Genomic DNA, 21,148 nt, shown 5'->3' with positions numbered 1-21,148 from the left:
GTACCACATTGCTCGTGCTAAAAAACCTCACTCAATTGGAGAAGATTTGATTTTACCAGCCACCAAAGACATTGTCCGAGAATTGCTTGGTGAGGATGCTGCCAAAAAAAATCGATGCTGACCCACTCTCTGATAACACCGTGAGCCGACGGATTGGTGACATGGCACAAGACGTATCTGCTCAGCTGTTGGAGCAGGTCAGAGCCAGCGAATACTTCGCACTTCAGCTGGATGAGGGCACAGATTTATCCAATGAGGCCCAACTGCTTGTGTACATCAGATTTATTTCACAGGAAAGATTTGTGGAGGAAATACTATTTTGTAAAGCACTTGAAAGAAGAACTACTGGGAAAGACATTTTTCAAGTTTTCGACGATTACATCGAGTCTAACGGATTGGACTGGACCCGTTGTGTGTTCGGACGGAGCCGTGGCAATGACCGGGAAGATCAGTGGAGTGACCGCTCTCATTAAGCAGAAGGCCCCGCATGTAGTGGCCACGCACTGCATGCTCCATCACGAGGCACTGGTTGCAAAGAGGATGGATAATGAGTTGAATCAGGTACTACAGGAGGTTATACAGTTTATTGTTCAGCGCGAAAATATTTGTGTTGAAAACATGTTAATTAATAATATTCTTATGCTAAACAAATGTAACAATTATTGACTATTGAATAAAAGTAAGAGAAAACATTCTAAAAGTTGATGTTTCTTTAGGGCGGCATGGTGGTGTAGTGGTTAGCACTGTCGCCTCACAGCAAGAAGGTCCGGGTTCGAGCCCTGTGGCCGGCGAGGGCCTTTCTGTGTGGAGTTTGCATGTTCTCCCCGTGTCCGCGTGGGTTTCCTCCGGGTGCTCCGGTTTCCCCCACAGTCCAAAGACATGCAGGTTAGGTTAACTGGTGACTCTAAATTGAGCGTAGGTGTGAATGTGAGTGTGAATGGTTGTCTGTGTCTATGTGTCAGCCCTGTGATGACCTGGCGACTTGTCCAGGGTGTACCCCGCCTTTCGCCCGTAGTCAGCTGGGATAGGCTCCAGCTTGCCTGCGACCCTGTAGAACAGGATAAAGCGGCTAGAGATAATGAGATGAGATGTTTCTTTACATATTTTGTAGCATTGTCTGTGGGTTTGCAAAGGGGGTCCCCGGCCAGAAGCTAATGCTGTTTGGGGGGCCTCGGCATGGAAAAGTTTGGGAACCCCTGTTGGTCATGAGACGTGCAATGCTCGGTTCGTCCTTTAGGTGGCAGTGTGTTCATTTCATTTCCCGGATTTATTGAACAACCCGAAGAAGACGGACAACATGGCGGCGTCTGAGAAAGACTCCAAACCGGGGAAACCTCCAAAGAAGGAGTCGCAGCCTTTAATCGTTGCTAAAACTCCTGCAGAGGAGCAGCGGTTCAAACTGGAGAAATTAATGCGCAACCCGGTGAGTTTTATTCTCACCTAGTTAGCCGCATGCTAGCTGATTAGCTCTTTAGCTGAACAACAAGGCTGCGTCCTGAAATAAACGCGGCGTTAAGTGAGTGCGCCTCCTGCAGTCAGTTAGCGGTAGTGTGCAGTTTGGGAGGCAACCGAAATTAGAAACACAATGATACAAACAGACGTGATGATATTTTCCAGGACAAACCGGCACCGATACCGGAAGGACAGAAAGAATGGACTCCGCGCGCGCCTCCGGAGTTCGTGCGTGACGTCATGGGTAAGGCGAATAAGCGCTGTTCAGTGATTGGCTGACTGTTTATTACTGAACAATAGAACCGAGGACTGTGTATCGGTATCAGGGTATTAATTGAGTATTTAAAAAAAAAAAAAACCCGCATACAAGCTGGTGGTGAAAATCGAGGGAAAAGATAAAATATTTACATTTGCAATCAGAAATATTCACCCCCCCAAAAAAAATATTTTAAGGATTTATCAATTAAAGTTTTTTCAAAGAGCAAGATTCTGCTTTATGAGTTGAGCGATACATAAAATCAACACAGAAAATGCATGATGCACTATTTGTGTGTAATAGTGTGTAGAAATATGTTATTTACCAGCTGGGAGGTCCGTATCGTGAAATACCGTGACCAAGGGCCGAGGTCAGTATTCAAGGCCGAGGTCACGGTATTTCACCATACGGACCGACCTTAAGCTGGTAAATAATATTTTATTTTTTTCTTTACCAAATTCTAACAAAATGAGAGCGCACGAGCACGGTGGTGTAGTGGTTAGCGCTGTCGCTTCACAGCAAGAAGGTCCGGGTTCGAGCCCCGTGGCCGGCGAGGGCCTTTCTGTGTGGAGTTTGCATGTTCTCCCCGTGTCCGCGTGGGTTTCCTCCGGGTGCTCCGGTTTCCCCCACAGTCCAAAGACATGCAGGTTAGGTTAACTGGTGACTCTAAGGTGGTGTTTACATTAGACCGTATCACCGGATCATCAGATTAACGTTTTTAAAACGATTCGCGTGCACACAGCAACGCCAATACACGATTCGCGTGCACACAGCAACGCCAATACACGGATACGCTAATCACATGACTAATTAGACGGCACGTCACATGATCCCAGTGCATATCAGGCATGCGCAAGTCACTCACCACTTGCAAGTGGAAGGATGGCAAGCGAACACCTTCTCCAGCAGATAAACACACCTGGCTGTGATGTTCATGTTCTCACTGAGTTTAAGCGCCTGAAGGAGGTAAATAAGTTGAAATGTGTAAATAAACCTCAGTGCGTCTCAGCGCTTCCTCCTGTGCTTCAAATCACTCCGCCCTGAACAGCGAGTGCCCTCTGGAGGGTGCGCACTCCGGCCCTGCGCAGCTCACAGAGCGCGCGAGTGAAGCGCACGAGCAGTGATTCGGGACTGAGCCGCTGTGTGTGTGATCCCAACGCCAGCGAATCAGGAAGGTGGATGTCACAGTGACGTTGTCCAATGACGACGTCAGCGAGAGCTCAGCACAGCGTTTCCTCGTTCCTCAATGTTTACACAGCACCGGATCAGATACGAACTGGGTTGAATACGTGGGCCCTGGCGGATTCAAGTTGTTCCGCCTGTGGAGTCGTTTCCCGGCGTTTTAATGTGCACGGACAGTGCATCCGCAACGAAAACGAGACGGATACGGTCTAATGTAAACACCACCTAAATTGACCGTAGGTGTGGATGTGAGTGTGAATGGTTGTCTGTGTCTATGTGTCAGCCCTGTGATGACCTGGCGACTTGTCCAGGGTGTACCCCGCCTTTCGCCCGTAGTCAGCTGGGATAGGCTCCAGCTTGCCTGCGACCCTGTAGAAGGATAAAGCGGCTAGAGATAATGAGATGAGATGAGAGGATTCAGCCATGTTTTTGCTCAGCGTTAGCAACAGTTACAGGTTTTAGCTTTCTCCTGAAATGTTTTTTCTTTTATTTCTTCTTCCTCAGGGTAGTAAAACTCGCTTTCGCTGTGAAGACTGTCGTTGTCACTATCCATGCTGTAAAATTAATGCTATTCTCCTGAAAAATGCGGAAATAAATGTTGACAAAAATTGCTACTATGTTTGTTGCTGTGAACGACCGAGTCGCCCAGGGTCCGTACCATAGGATACGGACCCGCTCGCCAGCCAATCAGAGCGCAAGATTTGGACCGCGAAAAAAAATACATTTTGTTAAGATAGCCATGTCACAATTATTCACCCCCTATAGAACCTACAGGGTTCTCCACTTTTCAAAAATAAAAGGTGGTGGCGGGGGTTTGGGGGCCGCGTAGGCCCCCAATAGGATCGTCCCCCTGAAGCTGACTGACTTTGGGCTTTTTTGACAGTGAAACTGGCCAATAAACGGATAGGAAATGCTAAATCATTGTTAAAATCATTTTACAAAAAATTAACACATTCTTACTGTACATATCTTTATTGTCAACGTGAGACTCATTTGAGACTGATGCGTCTGTTGCACATCCCTGAATTAATTATATTTTTTTCTGTGTGAAAAATAAATTAACTTCTATGCATAAACAAAATACCCAATTACAATAAATGCATACATTTTTTACAGTACACGCAATGTTAATTGGGTGAAAGCACTCCAATCCATACACGAGCTGGTGTGCGTGCCCGAGACTGGCACTACAAAGCCACCCCGGCCTCTGTAATTCGGGTCCTTTAACCCAGGAGCCTGGAAGTCCTGCAGTAAACAACCACAGGGAAGCAACGGGAAAATGCAGCTCTCGCCTACACAATCACGAAGAGTTATTTAGCTGCCTTGTAGCTTCCAGCGTTACTATGTGTCAGTATAGTATGATGTGGTGCGGTGTAGTGTAACGCAGGGATAGACCTCAATCTGCAGAGCTCTGTGTCACAATCTGTACGCAGCCGGCCAGATGTTTTTCTATTGCAATCACGTGGCCACTTCAGGTAGCCCTGTATGCATTCATTTAAAGGTCTTCTACGTGTTAAATAGCTACAAAATTATAATAAAGTGAATGCTTTACGATTTATTTGGTGTATACTGATGAAGTTACTTTTTTTTTTTGGGCCAAGGGTGGCGGGCCAGAATTATAACGTGGCGGTGCGCCACTTTAAAAATGCCCGTGGAGAACACTGTAATATTGTTGTTTTTAAAGCTTTCTGACAGTTTTTATGGCCTAAAGTGGATCTGAAACATAATTAAGCTTTTGAGAACTCTTATAATGATCCTTCATTTGCTCCCGCTGTGATGCATATATAAACCCCACCCATGAAAGTATTCAAAGTCAGTTGCAATCATAGGAAAGACAAAGGAGCTTCCACAAAAGCTGAGAGAGGCGATTATTTCATCACACCTAAAAGGCCTTGGGTATAAGAAGATCTCATCTCATTATCTGTAGCCGCTTTATCCTGTTCTACAGGGTCGCAGGCAAGCTGGAGCCTATCCCAGCTGACTACGGGCGAAAGGCGGGGTACACCCTGGACAAGTCGCCAGGTCATCACAGGGCTGACACATAGACACAGACAACCATTCACACTCACAGTCAATTTAGAGTCACCAGTTAACCTAACCTGCATGTCTTTGGACTGTGGGGGAAACCGGAGCACCCGGAGGAAACCCACGCGGACACGGGGAGAACATGCAAACTCCGCACAGAAAGGCCCTCGCCGGCCACGGGGCTCGAACCCGGACCTTCTTGCTGTGAGGCGACAGCGCTAACCACTACACCACCGTGCTGCCCACGGTATAAGAAGATTTCCAAAAAAATTAACATTCTAAGAGACACCACTGGGAGCATTATGAGGAAGTTTAAAACTTATGGAGCAGTTGCAAACCTGCCTGGCCGTGGAAGAAAGCCCAAAATTTCATCAAGGGCCCTTAGCCACTTAGTCAGGACAACTAAAGAAAAACACCCGTGTGAGTGCAGGACACCTACAGGATGACATGATGAAGGCTGGTACAAGTGCTTCAGTGGCAACTATAAGACGCACACTGAATAAATAAGGATTTCATGGCTGGGCTCCAAGACGCACTCTGTTCTTGATCACAAGGAACATCAGAAGTCGACTAGAATATGCCAGGAGGAATTTGGATAAGACTACAGAGTTTTGGGAGGCAGTTCTATGGACCGATGAACCCAAACTGGAACTGTTTGGACATATGGACCAGCGGTATGTCTGGCGTGCGAAAGGCCAGGCTTATGACCAGAAGAATACCATCCCCACAGTCAAGCATGGAAGTGGGTTATTGATGCGGGGCTGTTTTTCTGCGGCAAGACCTGGCAATCTTGGATCGTGTACCTGACATCGTGGATTCCCAGAAATACCAGGCCATTTTAAAGAGGAATGCGATGCCTTCTGTTGACAAATTAAACCTTGGTGATCAATGGACTTTCTAGCGAGACAGTTATCCCAAGCACACCTCCAAGCCAAAAGGTCCTGGAGTGGCCTTCTCAGTCACCGGAAAATCTTTGGTGGGATTTAAAGAAGGCAGTTGCAACATGGAAGCCATCAAACATCACCAAGCTAGAGGCTTTTGCACGTGAAGAATGGGCAAAGATTCCAATCGAGAGGTGTAAGAAGCTTGTCAGTACTTAACGAAAACGTTATCTTTCATCCACATCAATATAATGTCTTTTGAGGTGAGGCAGTTGAATATTTCTGATTGCAACTGCGTTATAAGATTTTTTTTTTTTCCTACAAAGTTGTTGTTTGTGTGTATGTATTTACACCAGTCAGCCATAACATTATGACCACTGACCGGTGACGTAAACAACAATGATTCTCATTACAATGGCACCTATCAAGGGGTGGGATATATTAGGCAGCAAGAGAACAGTCAGTTCTCGAAGTTGATGTGTTGGAAGCAGGAAAACTGGGCAAACTGAGAGACGAGGGCCAAATTGCAATGGCTGGATGACTGGGTCTTGTGAGGTGTTCCTGGTACGCAGTGGTTAGTACCTACCAAAAATGGTCCAAGGAAGAACAACCAGTGAACTGGCTGAAAAAGTTAATGCTGACACCTTTATGTTTCAGCCAGCATATACTTTTTCAGCAGTTTGTGCTTTCTGTGGGATTGGGCCATCTGGGCTAGCCTTCGTGCCCCATGCGAATCAATGAGCCTCCGACACCCATGACCCTGTCGCCGGTTCACTGGTCGTCCTTTTTTTATTTTTTTGGACCATTTTTTGGTAACCAGTGCATACCGGGAACACTCCACAAGATGTGCCATTTTGAAGATGCTCAGACCCAGTCATCTAGCCCAGTGATTCCTAACCACTGTGCCGCGGCACATTAGTGTGCCGTGAGAGATCATCAGGTGTACCATGGGAAATTATCCAATTTCACTTAATTGTTCCAAAAATTAATTGTTTACTGCAAATAATTTGTCTTCGTTCGTCTATGCCAGCGACCTATAGTAACAGGCAAAACAATTAAATACTCTTCCACTAGATGGCAACAGGTAGCTAATTAACCTGTGTATCTACCTGTTGCCATTCAAACAATAGAATTAGTAATGCTTTGGGTGTGACAGCGGTGATGGCGATGGATAAATATTTGAAAAGAAAAAGTACACAATCCAAACTGGGCCCTGGAGAAAATTCTGACCCAGACAAAGGCCCTAGTATGAGTAGAGGTCAGAAGAAAGCAAAAAAGGTGATTTTCCACAACCTATATGTGCGAGCTGGGCTTTTCAAGCATGGCTGCTATAAAAACTAAAAAAAGGAGAGAGACTCCGAGCTGTTGAGGAAGATCTTTGTGTGTGTCTTTCTTCAATTCCTGCAAGTATATCAGCTTTGTGTTCAACTAAACAGGCCCAGGTTTCACACGGAGTAAGTAAATTGTGAGTAAATTGAGATGAGATGGTCATATATACACGCTTTTTTGTGGCAATTTGCTTGGTGGTGTGCCGTGGGATTTTTCGAATGTAAAATATGTGCCGTGGCTCAAGAAAGGTTGGGAAACACTGATCTAGCCATCACAATTTGACCCTTGTTAGTCATTCCAGATCCTTACGCTTGCCCGTTTTTCCTGCTTCCAACGCGTTAACTTCGAGAACTGACTGTATTCTTGCTGTCTAATATATCCCACTCCTTCTGAATGGATTATTTGTATATTAGTTACCAGAAATGAGTCTAATCATCATGACGTAATCCATAAACAGGCTCCAGTGCCGGAGCAGGCAGCGGTGAGTTCCACGTCTACAGACACTTGAGGCGGCGCGAGTATCAGAGACAAGACTTTCTGGACCGGCTGTCTGAAAAGGTATCGGCTTCATGTAAGAAAGACTAGTGTTTTGAATCCTATTCAGGTGGGATTAAATTTCCGAGGGTCTTCATGATGTACGGTATGTCACACTAAACATTTCATGTGTACAGTCCATAAAACAGACTGATTTTGTGCTTGTTGTAGTGCACATGACCGTAAGAATGTAGGTTATACCTCTGACATTTAAAGGAACAGTCCACCGTACTTCCATAATGAAATATGCTCTTATCTGAATTGAGACGAGCTGCTCCGTACCTCTCCGAGCAGCGCATTGATACGGAGCTCAGATATCAATGCGCTGCCGAAGCGCGCAGAAGGTGTTAGTACGCCTGTCATTATAGTGCGGACTTTCCATAGCATAGAAAATCGCCACGTTTCAATTTGTGTAACTGAACTTGTTTCATGTCACTGGTCATATAAACCTATGTAAACAGGAAAAACGCGGAAGAGTTTGGTCGCATCTAACTACAGCCCCAAAAAATACCATTGGCCATGCTGAGCCTAGCTGCATTGCTAACAGGAGTGACAGCGCGTCTGACTGACTGGGAGGTCGCGCGAAGCTCGGAGAGGTACGGAGCAGCTCGTCTCAATTCAGATAAGAGCATATTTCATTATGGAAGTACGGTGGACTGTTCCTTTAAGGAAGTCCAGAAAGGCAATGAGGCATTGTTATCTCGGGTTCACAACTTTTTATTTTTGTCCTGAACTCAAAGTTGTTTTCTTGAGATGATTGATTTTTCTCATGATGTCAGAATGCATGATTAGGCTTTACGTAATGGATGAGCGAGGGTGGATTTTCACTCCTGTCCCACCCCATCCCAGTCCTGGAAGAATGACTCCTGTCCCATCTCCTTTCTGTGCTCAAATTCAAGATGTTTTTAAGAGGAATAACAAGAAACGGGAATTTCTTGTTGTAATCTGTAGAAATGTCGACAAGTGCTGCGTATGCATGGTTTTGTTTTTTTTTAAAACAGTTACCAGCATCCTGGTTTCTGTGAGTAATGTATTTACACTACCGTTCAAAAGTTTGGGGTCACTTTGAAATGTCGTTATTTTTTAAAGAAAAGCACTGTTCTTTTCAGTGAAGATCACTTTTTAAACTAATCAGAAATCCACTCTATACATTGCTAATGTGGTAAATGACTATTCTAGCTGCAAATGTCTGGTTTTTGGTGCAATATCTCCATAGGTGTATAGAGGCCCATTTCCAGCAACTCTCACTCCAGTGTTCTAATGGTACAATGTGTTTGCTCATTGCCTCAGAAGGCTAATGGATGATTAGAAAACCCTTGTACAATCATGTTAGCACAGCTGAAAACAGTTGAGCTCTTTAGAGAAGCTATAAAACTGACCTTCCTTTGAGCAGATTGAGTTTCTGGAGCATCACATTAATTTGTGGGGTCGATTAAATGCTCAAAATGGCCAGAAAAATGTCTTGACTATATTTTCTATTCATTTTACAACTTATGGTGGTAAATAAAAGTGCGACTTTTCATGGAAAACACAAAATTGTCTGGGTGACCCCAAACTTTTGAACGGTAGTGTACTACCTGAGAATGTAACTCCTGCCATATCATTCTTCTACTTCAGCAAAAGCTCGATGAAGAGTATCAGGAGAAAATGAAGGAAAACCAGCAGGCTGCTGAGGAGAGGACGGCCAAACGCAAGAAGAAGAGGTGGCTGTGGTGTTTATCGTTTTTAATTTAAGGGGTTAAAAATCCGCAGCAGTGTTTTTGATTTTTTTTTTTTTAATTGAATTTTATTGATTGAGTGATTTGAAAGAAATGCCTGGTTTGGGTTGAGAAACAATCTGCCAATCCAAAGCCAACAAAATCCAGCCAGCTATGGTTCCATATTATTATTATTATTATTATTATTATTATTAGCCTAATTATTTTACTCCAGAATTAATGGTACCCTTCATTAAAAAAAAAAATTTTGTCATTGTGATATTCGGCTTTCGATGGTTTCCTTGAGCCGTTCTTTTTCTGTGGCAGAATGATTGTACAACAAACATCTTGAATAGAAGAAACAAGAATTTGGTGCACAAGTTAATTTATGTAGGGTTTTCTGACATCAGTCCAGGGTCAAAAATTTACATACGCCCACTTCCGTGATTCATTCAGCGGTGCTGAAAGTGCCAAAATGTCTTAACTTGCCAAGGCCTTTTAACTTCCTGTTCGTTATTGATTGATTAACATAAAGTATTTGACAAGTTCAAGTTGTTGGGAGGTATAGCCACTTTGCCAAGCCATTTTGCTTGAAGAAGACCCAAGCGGGTCACCCTCAGGTGAGAGGAAATTTGTTCGGATGGTCAGGACCAACCCAGTAACCACCAAGGCACAGGCCTGCTATGAACCAGAAGCTGCTGGAACGCCAGTGTCACTGTCTCCAGTCAAGAAACTTTTACATCACCATGGACTGAGAAGCTGCCGTCCAAGACAGAAGCCCCTGCTTCAAAGTCAACACCTTCAAGCTGGACTGAAGTTTTCAACTGACCACGTGGACAAAGAAAAAGCCTTCTGGAGAAAAGTTTTATGGTCAGATCAGATGAAGAATGAGTTGTTTTTTGGCCCCGTTGACCAGAAGATGTGTTTGGAGGAGTAAAGGTGAGGCATTCAACTCCAAGAACACTGTAGTAACTGTTAAACATCCAAAAGTGGATGGAATAATGAAGAACGTCCACCTCAGAATTTGTAAGCATAACCTCAAACCATCAGCTAGACAGTTGGGTGCTCCAACAGGGCAGTGACCCCAAACACAACAAAGCTGGTTGAAGAGGATAAAGCAGGCTAACCTTAAGCTTTTGGAATGGTCTTCTCAAAGTCCTGACCTCAATACTATTGAAAGTATGTGGGCTGTGCTTGAAAGTCAGGTCTGTTTTCAGGAAACACACAAATATTTAATTACGCTCTACTAATTCTGGAAAGAAGAATGGACAAATATTCAACCAGAATTCTGCCGGAGGCTTGTTGATGTTTCCAAAAAGCATCTGGTCAAGGTGAAACTTCCTAAAGGAAAGGGACATTTAACTAATAATTGCTTGTGCTTTTATGTATAATTTCGACCGTGTGTTGATTTCAGAAAACCCAGTACGAAAGCCCAATATCACTGTGACTTTGAGGTCCATGATGAATGTCATCATCATCATCATCATTTGACTGCTGTCGAGATAGACGACACGATACTCCACCATAGGGGCCTCTCGGACATTGCCCGAGCTAATTCCTCAAAGACTAAGCTGGAGTCTCTGGATAAAGTATCAGGGTCTCAACATTAAAGGTCTGTTTCCCTTTTTTAGGCACGGTAATGTCCATAGAATGACATCGGGCATGATTTGATCTTTTGCTCCAAAACGATGGCCAGCGAACCTAGTTCTCCTTTGTGCCATTGTTCTAGAAATGGACAGGGTTTCACCATAGATCACAGTTTTGGTTGGGTGGTCTTTCCAGGATAGGTTTTGGACCTGCATTAGCAGTTTTGTGTATGTGCCGCCAAGGCGTTTTTCAATTTCTTTACTAATGGTCTATGTTTCAGCACCATAAAGTAGTATGCTTTCAACACAGGCCCAAAAGAAGCTAACCTCGGTAAATTTGGCGATGTCCGACTGCCATATATGATCTAACCTGTTGCATGCGGCCCACGCTTGACCCTTTTCTTGATATAAAGTCCTTTTTACTATCGGCAACAAAAGATCCAAGATATTTAAAGTCGTTCACCTCTTTTATGACCGAACCATCTTTTGAGCAGATTGGATTGTGGTCCCTATCTTCATTTATAGCCATGCATTCTGTCTTCTTTGTATTGAACACGAGGCCGACTTTTATCGCTGCTTCTTCTAAAGACATGAGCGCTCGGCTATAAGAGCAGTGTCGTCAGCATAGTCTAGGTCAGTTATGCCGCTTTTCCACTACCAATGCGGCTGAGTTGGGCTGAGTCGAGCTGAGCAGGGCTGTTGGAGTTGCATTTCGACTACAACCGCGCTGAACCGTGCTGGCTGGAAGTGGGTGGACACATTGGGTGGAGTTAGCGAAAGTGGGTGGATGTCACGTGATGTCGTTAGGCGGCGCAAACAGTGACATCAGTGATCTTTTAAGCAGTAGTCTCATGACCCGGATAGTAAACAATAAACATGGAGTCGTTAGTGTTGCTGGTCTTGGTGCTGTGGCTTGTTGTCACTGACAACGCCAACAGATACTGGCAAGAGCGTTCAGCGTATAGATGAGGCGAGGCGCATAAGGCTTCAGAAATTCTCGTAATTCTTCTTATTCCGGGTTTACGGTGTTTACAGATCCCAGCGTGCTTGCGGGGTGTGTGTGGGCATGTGAGGACACTCCTCCTCACCAATCAGTGTACAGGGGAGTGTCTGCTCATGCCCCTAGCCCCACTCGGCTCGGTTTGGCTCGCTTCAGCCCTACTCCAAAACCGTGCGAGTTTTGGGTGCTAAGCAGGGCTGAAGCGAGCTGAGTCGTGCTGCTCTAAGGTAGTCGAAACGCGAGCCGTGTCGGGGTGAAGTGAGCTGAAGCGAGCTGAAAAAGGGTAGTGGAAAAGGGCCATTAGGTACTTCAAGCTCTGACGATCAGATCGTTTGCCTATGGCAAGAGCAGTGTTGCAGTCAAATCACTAAACCTCGAGTCTGAGTCCAGTCTCGAGTCCCCAGTGTTCAAGCCCAAGCCGAGTCAGAGAACAAGACTCCAACCACACCATTTGACGGTGGCTGTTTCAGCGCCATTAACATTAGTTTGTTCCTGAACATGATGTATGAACCGGTGGATGTGTTTCTCTTTGTCAGGGAGTGCGAAGTATTCTGTCAGACATGGTTGGGAGACGGATGTAAGTGCAAAAGGTGTGTTTTTATTAATACAAGTGAAGACAGGTAAACAATCCAGATCGGCAGGCAAAATCGTGAAACAGCCAATGGAGCACTTGCATGTGACGTCACATCCGATCCAGATTGTAAACAGACACCACCTTGTCGGTCAAACACCATATTTCCGCCTTCTACTTCTGCTTCTACCTTTTCTTCTGGAAAACCCTACTATATACAATTCTACTACAACGTCAACTCCACTGAAAATCAATAAAACACAAGACGAGTGGAATCCTGTGTCCGAGTCCTTCCCTTTCAAGTGTGGGAAACCCATGATGCTCACATACACTTGACAGTAGGCTGCCACGGGACCCTGACAGGCGTGCAAAATGGATTGCTGCTATCAGGTATACCATATATACAGTAATAGTGAGAGACTACTGATACTTGATCTAACTGATAATATAAAATATTTAACCATAATAGTGGATATGACGGCGCATGATGGGGATGCTGCGACTACAAGCTCTCCCTACCTGTGCACGTTTTTTATGTTTTTTGTGTGTATTTTTGCGTGTTGTTCGTCTGTACCGGACTTCAACATCCACTACAACCGTATGGACTTACTGGACATTGGTTTCCAGCAGAAAATGACGGTTTGTAGCGATTTCCATCGCATGCACAACATTCCGGACGAGATAGCGAGACCAGCGGGGTCTCAATACTTAAGTGACTTACCCGTCCAATGAGGATTGTTATTTTCTTGTTTACAAGATGCCACATCTGAGGGCGGCTGACAAATCCTGAATTTCTGTAAAGATAACTGTCCAGAGATTTATAAGCACGCAGTGCTTCACCACTGAACAGCGAGGGAAAGTTAATGAGGTAATTATACACATCTGGGTATTCCGCTGGCAGTTCAATATCCACCGACACGGTCGTGAAAACTACGTCCGGTAAGCCATAAGGGTCACTAATCTGTAGGTCGTTTATTTTAGACATATATCTAGTTATCTGTTCATTAGAAAAATGAGCCGTGTAGTCCGTCGGTTGAAATTGATCCATTTTGTACACGAGTGCAGCAATATTCAGCTGTGTTTTTTACCGACAAGATGGCAGCTGTTTACATTTCGGTCACGTGACTGCAAGAGGTCTATAGGTCGAGCGAGGCACAAACAGGCTATCATAGACTTGGCAGAGTCAAAGATGCGAAACAAGAAATCGGGGATCAGGAAACCAAATAAGGCTCGGTAATGTGTCAGCAACGCAACTGAATACTTTGCAAAGTAAGTGTGTTTTCACAGTTTTTATATAGGCGCGCCGACTGCGCCTTAATCCTGTGCAGGAGCGAGTCGTTTACAGCGCGCGCAAAAGTCCGCTTGGTACGCGTGCTGTCTGGAGCACGCCTGAGAGTCTATCCGATGCACGCGCCAAGGCACGCAGGTGTGACACTCTTGCACGAAATTAGTATAAAAATGAATGTAGATATAAATATCTTACGCCAAATTATTATGGCATGTTACAAAAAATAAAGAAAAAATCCGAGTCCTCGTCTCCAATTTATGAGTCCGAATGCAGTTGATGCACACGAGTCCTTAAAATTAGGGCATGTGTCGGAGTCTAGTCCAAGTCCTGGACTCAAGTACTACAAGCCTGGGCAAGACCTTTCTAGCCGATGGTGTCAACTGATTGTCGTAGGACATAGTCCACAGTGATGACAAAAAGAAAAGGAGCGAGTGTACCACCTTGGAGTATACCTGCTGTTGGTGGAAGCACCTTTGTTGGACTGTCCAGAGTATCTACAAAGCATGATGGATTATGGTACATAACCGCAATCGCCTTGACTATTTCCTCTGACGCTCCAGAATTGAGCAGGATGTGGAGCATCACTTTCCTGTTCGCACTGTCAAATGCTTCTGAGAAGTCTACAAACACGAGTGATGCATTCTTTTTTCAGTTCTTCAGTTAATCATGAGGATGAATGTATTTAATCTTCTGACTGCAAATGTACCCACCTGCTTCGTAAAGGGTGCCAATAATTCTGGAGTGTATTGTATGTTCAGTGGTGTTTTTTTTTTTTTTAAAGATAAATATATAACATGTAATGTGATTTTACAGTAAAATACAAAAGAAAATGGAAAACAAAGGGAAGGTGATGCAATATTTTTAAATGGTTTAAAAAAACCAAATACACGATTGTAGCGTTCGTGCTTTTCTCGTTTAGGGAGAAGCTCAAACAGAAAAAGCTGATGGCCAAGAAAGCCAAACAGGAGAGCAAGAACCAAGCAGGTATGACGAAACTTCCCCACATTATTTCATATTTGATACTTTTACACCAATACAAATTGGTCACTGGCTTAAATATGTCTCATTAGAGTCTGAAAAGGAGGAAGAAGAGTCCTCGGCAAGTGGGAAGGATGAGGATGAGGAGGAAAAGAAAGAACGTGAAGATGATGCTGAGGAGCCCAGCTTTGTCATGGGAAAGAGGTGACTCTTGAAGAATCTCAAGTCCTGAATTCCAGTGAAAGTTTCAAACATCTTCAACATGGAGCACAGACTTTTATTTAATAAAAAAAAAAAAAAGCTTGGGTGGAGTGGACAAGCAGGAGTTGTATGTAGAAAAATACTAAAAATTACTGCACATCGTATTTCTTCTCAAGAATGTTCTTCCCCCCCGAACTGTACATATATTTTTAATAAACATCAAAGAAAAATCATATTGCCTTGTATTGACATTTATTTATTTCCAGAGAGCGTGGGGGAAAAACTGTTTTTAAATGCATGACATGAAAAGACGGCTTGGTTTTCTAATGAGATCTGTTCCCCAAAGCTACTCTTACCCCTTCTCCAATATTGTCACAAGAAACCAAATGTTTCATTTCCTTTTTCTTTTTTTTTTAAGAAGTCAAGCAAAGCCTCCAGTTCATGTTTTAGACTTAGTAACCATGAAACTGAAAATTCTTTAACCACAATCACCAGAGGACATAAACAGGAAGTTGTTGCTTTTGGAATTTACAAGAGAGTTTTGCTTATTTTAATCCCCCACAAAATTTGACATGCGTGCTAAATCATGCAGCGAAAATCTGGAAAAGCGTGAGGTTGTGGGGTTTTTAATCCCCCACTAGCCGAAAGGCCCAAAGGGGGTTATGTCGTTGCGATGTCCGTCCGTCCCAGGAAGGGTGTTCGCTTTCTGAAATCAACTCCTCTCTCAATTTTTGGAGGAATTTCATTAAACTTGTCAGGATTCTTTGTCATGGTGATTAATATCTCATCTCATTATCTCTAGCCGCTTTATCCTGTTCTACAGGGTCGCAGGCAAGCTGGAGCCTATCCCAGCTGACTACGGGCGAAAGGCGGGGTACACCCTGGACAAGTCGCCAGGTCATAACAGGGCTGACACGTAGGCCAAGTTTACATTAGACCGTATCTGTCTCGTTTTCTTCGCGGATGCACTGTCCATTTACATTAAAACGCCGGGAAACCGCCAGGGTCCACGTATTCAATCCAGATCGTGTCAGCTCCGGTGCTGTGTAAACATTGAGAATACGCGGATACGCTGTGCTGAGCTCTAGCTGGCGTCGTCATTGGACAACGTCACTGTGACATCCACCTTCCTGATTCGCTGGCGTTGGTCATGTGACGCGACTGCTGAAAAACGGCGCAGACTTCCGCCTTGTATCACCTTTCATTAAAGAGTATAAAAGTATGAAAATACTGCAAATACTGATGCAAATACTGCCCATTGTGTAGTTATGATTGTCTTTAGGCTTGCCATCCTTCCACTTGCAAGTGGTAAGTGATGTGCGCTGGGATCACACACACAGCGGCTCAGTCCCGAATCACTGCTTGTGCGCTTCACTCGCGCGCTCTGTGAGCTGCGCAGGGCCGGAGTGCGCACCCTCCAGAGAGCACTCGCTGTTCAGGGCGGAGTGATTTGGAGCGCAGGATGCCTGCGGAGCCGAGCGTATCCGTGTATTGGTGTTGCTGTGTGCACGCAAATCGTGTATTGGTGTTGCTGTGTGCACACTAATCGTTTTAAAAACGTTAATCTTATGATCCGCTGATACGGTCTAATGTAAACATGGGCATAGACACAGACAACCATTCACACTCACATTCACACCTACGGTCAATTTAGAGTCACCAGTTAACCTAACCTGCATGTCTTTGGACTGTGGGGGAAACCGGAGCACCCGGAGGAAACCCACGCAGACACGGGGAGAACATGCAAGCTCCACACAGAAAGGCCCTCGCCGGCCACGGGGCTCGAACCCGGACCTTCTTGCTGTGAGGCGACAGTGCTAACCACTACACCACCGTGCCGCCGGCGATTAATATGCATATTGTAATTTCGTTCAGTTGGGTCGCATTTTACCAGAGTTACAGCCCTTGATTAACAAAATTATACTTTGATAATTTAATGAAAGTGTGTTTTTCCTTCTGAAATCAACTCCTCTCACAATTTTTGGAGGAATTTCACCAAACCTGGTACAAGGCATTGTTATATGTCGGTAGTACGCATATTATAACTTTGTTCAATTCGGTTTTATTTTACCAGAGTTCCAGCCCTTGATTAACAACCTTGTACTTTCACAATTTCATGAAGGTGTGCTCGCCTTCTGACATCAACTCCTCTCACAATTTGTGGACGAATTTCTCGAAGCTTGGTAAAAGGTCTTGTTATATGACGGTAATACGCATATTGCGATTTAATTTCGTTTGTGAAAATTCGACCAGAGTTTTGACACTTGATTAAATAACTTGTACTTTGACAATTTCATGAGGGTGTACGTTCTTCTGAAATCAACTCCTCTCACAATTTGTGAAGGAATTTTACCAAACTTGGCAAAAGGCTTTGTTATATGACAGTTATACACATATTCAAATTTCGTTTAATTTGGGCAAATTTGACCAGAGTTATGCCCTTGATTATTAACAAATTTGGACTTTGGCAATTTCATCAAGGTGTGCTTGCTTTCTGAAATCAACTTCCCTCACAATTTTTATCCCCCGCTGGCCAAAAGGACCGAATGGGGATTATGTCGTGGCAATGTCCGTCCATCCTGGGAAGGGTACTCACCTTCTGAAATCAACTCCTTTCATAATTTTGGAGGAATTTCATGAAACTTGACAGGATTCTTTGTTATACTGTATGTCGGTAATACGCATATTGCAGTTTCGTTCAATTGAGTCGTATTTTACCAGAGTTATGGCAGAGTTGCCAGCGGCGGATATTGTGCTCTCAGAGCACTCTTGTTGTCTAGTAGATGTGTGCTAACATTTAACATTCAAAAGAATGTTACCTCGGCAAACTTTGTTGGAGGAGGTTATGTTTTCGCCTCCATTTCTTTGTTTGCCTGTTCCCAACGTAACTCAAAAAGTAGTGAACGGATTTTGAGGAAAGGTGAGCCATGGGCCAAGGAACAATTGATTTAGATTTTGATGCAAATCCGAATATGTGGCTTGCCAGAAGTATGCACTCTACCGAGTGCCCTTCTAGTTGTTGTGGATGTTTTAAATGTACCATCAACAGCACTAGGTTCAGTCAGAAGGAGGATAATAAGTTTATTAGCACAATTTCCAGAACTGTTGCGGTGACCAAAAGTTATGTAAGGAACGATGCACTTTGGGATGTATTGTTATCGGAAAATAATCAAGTTCAGGGTTCCTGGTACCACCCTGAAGTGAATTATTTTCCAAGAATCATTCCTGTTATATCACAGCTATTTTACATTTTATTTCTTCATTAAACCATGATGCATCATGCTTTTTATCCATTTATAGTTACAATCCTGATTCCAAAAAAGTTGGGACAAAGTACAAATTGTAAATAAAAACGGAATGCAATGATGTGGAAGTTTCAAAGTTCCATATTTTATTCAGAATAGAACATATACGACATATCAAATGTTTAAACTGAGAAAATGTATCATTTAAAGAGAAAAATTAGGTGATTTTAAATTTCATGACAACAACACATCTCAGAAAAGTTGGGACAAGGCCATGTTTACCACTGTGGGACATCCCCTTTTCTCTTTACAACAGTCTGTAAACGTCTGGGGACTGAGGAGACAAGTTGCTCAAGTTTAGGGATAGGAATGTTAACCCATTCTTGTCTAATGTAGGATTCTAGTTGCTCAACTGTCTTAGGTCTTTTTTGTCGTATCTTCCATTTTATGATGCGCCAAATGTTTTCTATGGGTGAAAGATCTGGACTGCAGGCTGGCCAGTTCAGTACCCGGACCCTTCTTCTACGCAGCCATGATGCTGTAATTGATGCAGTATGTGGTTTGGCATTGTCATGTTGGAAAATGCAAGGTCTTCCCTGAAAGAGACGTCGTCGGGATGGGAGCATATGTTGCTCTAGAACCTGGATATACCTTTCAGCATTGATGGTGTCTTTCCAGATGTGTAAGCTGCCCATGCCACACGCACTAATGCAACCCCATACCATCAGAGATGCAGACTTCTGAACTGAGCGCTGATAACAACTTGGGTCGTCCTTCTCCTCTTTAGTCTGAGTGACATGGCGTCCCTGATTTCCATAAAGAACTTCAAATTTTGATTCGTCTGACCACAGAACAGTTTTCCACTTTGCCACAGTCCATTTTAAATGAGCCTTGGCCCAGAGAAGACGTCTGCGCTTCTGGATCATGTTTAGGTACGGCTTCTTCTTTGAACTATAGAGTTTTAGCTGGCGACGGCGGATGGCACAGTGAATTGTGTTCACAGATAATGTTCTCTAGAAATATTCCTGAGCCCATTTTGTGATTTCCAATACAGAAGCATGCCTGTATGTGATGCAGTGCCGTCTAAGGGCCCGAAGATCACGGGCACCCAGTATGGTTTTCCGGCCTTGACCCATACGCACAGAGATTCTTCCAGATTCTCTGAATCTTTTGATGATGATATGCACTGTAGATGATGATATGTTCAAATTCTTTGCAATTTTACACTGTCGAACTCCTTTCTGATATTGCTCCACTATTTGTCGGCGCAGAATTAGGGGGATTGGTGATCCTCTTCCCATCTTTACTTCTGAGAGCCACTGCCACTCCAAGATGCTCTTTTTATACCCAGTCATGTTAATGACCTATTGCCAATTGACCTAATGAGTTGCAATTTGGTCCTCCAGCTGTTCCTTTTTTGTACCTTTAACTTTTCCAGCCTCTTATTGCCAGAGGTGGAAAAACCCGGGTGCAGAAAGTAAAAACCCTGCCACATTTTTGCTCCAGCCAATTCAATGAACCAGCTGATCCTAATTACCACATCCCCTAAGCCAGGTTGATGAGCTAATTGGTGAAATCACCTGTGTTGAGAGCACAGGCAGAAGGAAAACCTAAGCAGGACTTTTACTTTGTCAATCCAGTTTTTCCACCTCTGCTTATTGCCCCTGTCCCAACTTTTTTGAGATGTGTTGCTGTCATGAAATTTCAAATGAGCCAATATTTGGCATGAAATTTCAAAATGTCTCACTTTCGACATTTGATATGTTGTCTATGTTCTATTGTGAATACAATATCAGTTTTTGAGATTTGTAAATTATTGCATTCCATTTTTATTTACAATTTGTACTTTGTCCCAACTTTTTGGGAATCGGGGTTGTACATGGAATATCCTGTTTCCTGTTATCACTTATCTTGTAATAGCTATAAAACCCTTAAACAGTTGTTTGGACATTACCCTATGTCTCTTGAAATGAACAAGTCCAAAAAAAATGCAGCTTGTCATGTTACTGAGAAATCACAAAGCTGTCTGTACTGCGGATTAGAAAATTTGACTGTGAGAAAGCACTGACACTGTGGACAAATTATATACACGACCGTTCAAAAGTTTGGGGTCACCCAGACAATTTTGTGTTTTCCATGAAAAGTCACACTTTTATTTACCACCATAAGTTGTAAAATGAATAGAAAATATAGTCGAGACATTTTTCTGGCCATTTTGAGCATTTAATCGACCCCACAAATTAATGTGATGCTCCAGAAACTCAATCTGCTCAAAGGAAGGTCAGTTTTATAGCTTCTCTAAAGAGCTAAACTGTTTTCAGCTGTGCTAACATGATTGTACAAGGGTTTTCTAATCATCCATTAGCCTTCTGAGGCAATGAGCAAACACATTGTACCATTAGAACACTGGAGTGAGAGTTGCTGGAAATGGGCCTCTATACACCTATGGAGATATTGCACCAAAAACCAGACATTTGCAGCTAGAATAGTCATTTAGCACATTAGCAATGTATAGAGTGGATTTCTGATTAGTTTAAAGTGATCTTCACTGAAAAGAACAGTGCTTTTCTTTCAAAAAATAAGGACATTTCAAAGTGACCCCAAACTTTTGAACGGTAGTGTAGATGTTGATCTCCCTGCAGAAAACTTCACCGTATTGGCTCTTTTTTTTTTCTTAAATATGAATGTTTAAATAAATTCAATGAAATGTGTTTGTTTCGCTTTGCTTATATGGAGGGTTCACATACAAGTTGATACGAATGAGCTGTTACTATAGAAACCGATCAGGTTTGAGAATTCAACAGTGAACAAATGAATATATCAGTTTTGAAGATGCCCCTCTTTCTGAATGTGAGACAGAATCCGTGTATCACTTCACTTTCGTGTCGTTTGGAAAAACTTCCAGAAAGTTTTCTCTTGTGCA

The 21,148-nt window shown here is 43.5% G+C and overlaps 1 protein-coding gene across 1 annotated transcript; it reads left to right on the top strand.

Annotated features, from left to right (window-relative positions):
- The first annotated feature begins 1,277 nt into the window (after nucleotides 1-1,277).
- prkrip1 (PRKR interacting protein 1) lies at nucleotides 1,278-15,213 on the top strand. Its single transcript, XM_060912965.1, has 6 exons — nucleotides 1,278-1,423; nucleotides 1,618-1,696; nucleotides 7,583-7,683; nucleotides 9,277-9,362; nucleotides 14,721-14,785; nucleotides 14,872-15,213. Exons 1-6 carry the CDS (start codon nucleotides 1,298-1,300, stop codon nucleotides 14,985-14,987), a joined length of 573 nt encoding a protein of 190 aa, XP_060768948.1. The 5' UTR covers nucleotides 1,278-1,297; the 3' UTR covers nucleotides 14,988-15,213.
- Nucleotides 15,214-21,148: the final 5,935 nt, after the last annotated feature.

Source organism: Neoarius graeffei, chromosome 28, assembly GCF_027579695.1.
Source record: "Neoarius graeffei isolate fNeoGra1 chromosome 28, fNeoGra1.pri, whole genome shotgun sequence".
In the NCBI taxonomy this organism is placed as follows: domain Eukaryota; kingdom Metazoa; phylum Chordata; class Actinopteri; order Siluriformes; family Ariidae; genus Neoarius; species Neoarius graeffei.
This window is presented reverse-complemented; position numbering and strand designations above follow the sequence as displayed.

Coding starts and splice junctions, on each gene's coding strand:
- prkrip1 (XM_060912965.1), top strand. CDS start 1,298: ATGGCGGCGTCTGAGAAAGACTCCAAACCGGGGAAACCTCCAAAGAAG. Junction 9,363..14,720: donor GCCAAACGCAAGAAGAAGAG/GTGGCTGTGGTG, acceptor TTTCTCGTTTAG/GGAGAAGCTCAAACAGAAAA. Junction 14,786..14,871: donor GGAGAGCAAGAACCAAGCAG/GTATGACGAAAC, acceptor ATGTCTCATTAG/AGTCTGAAAAGGAGGAAGAA.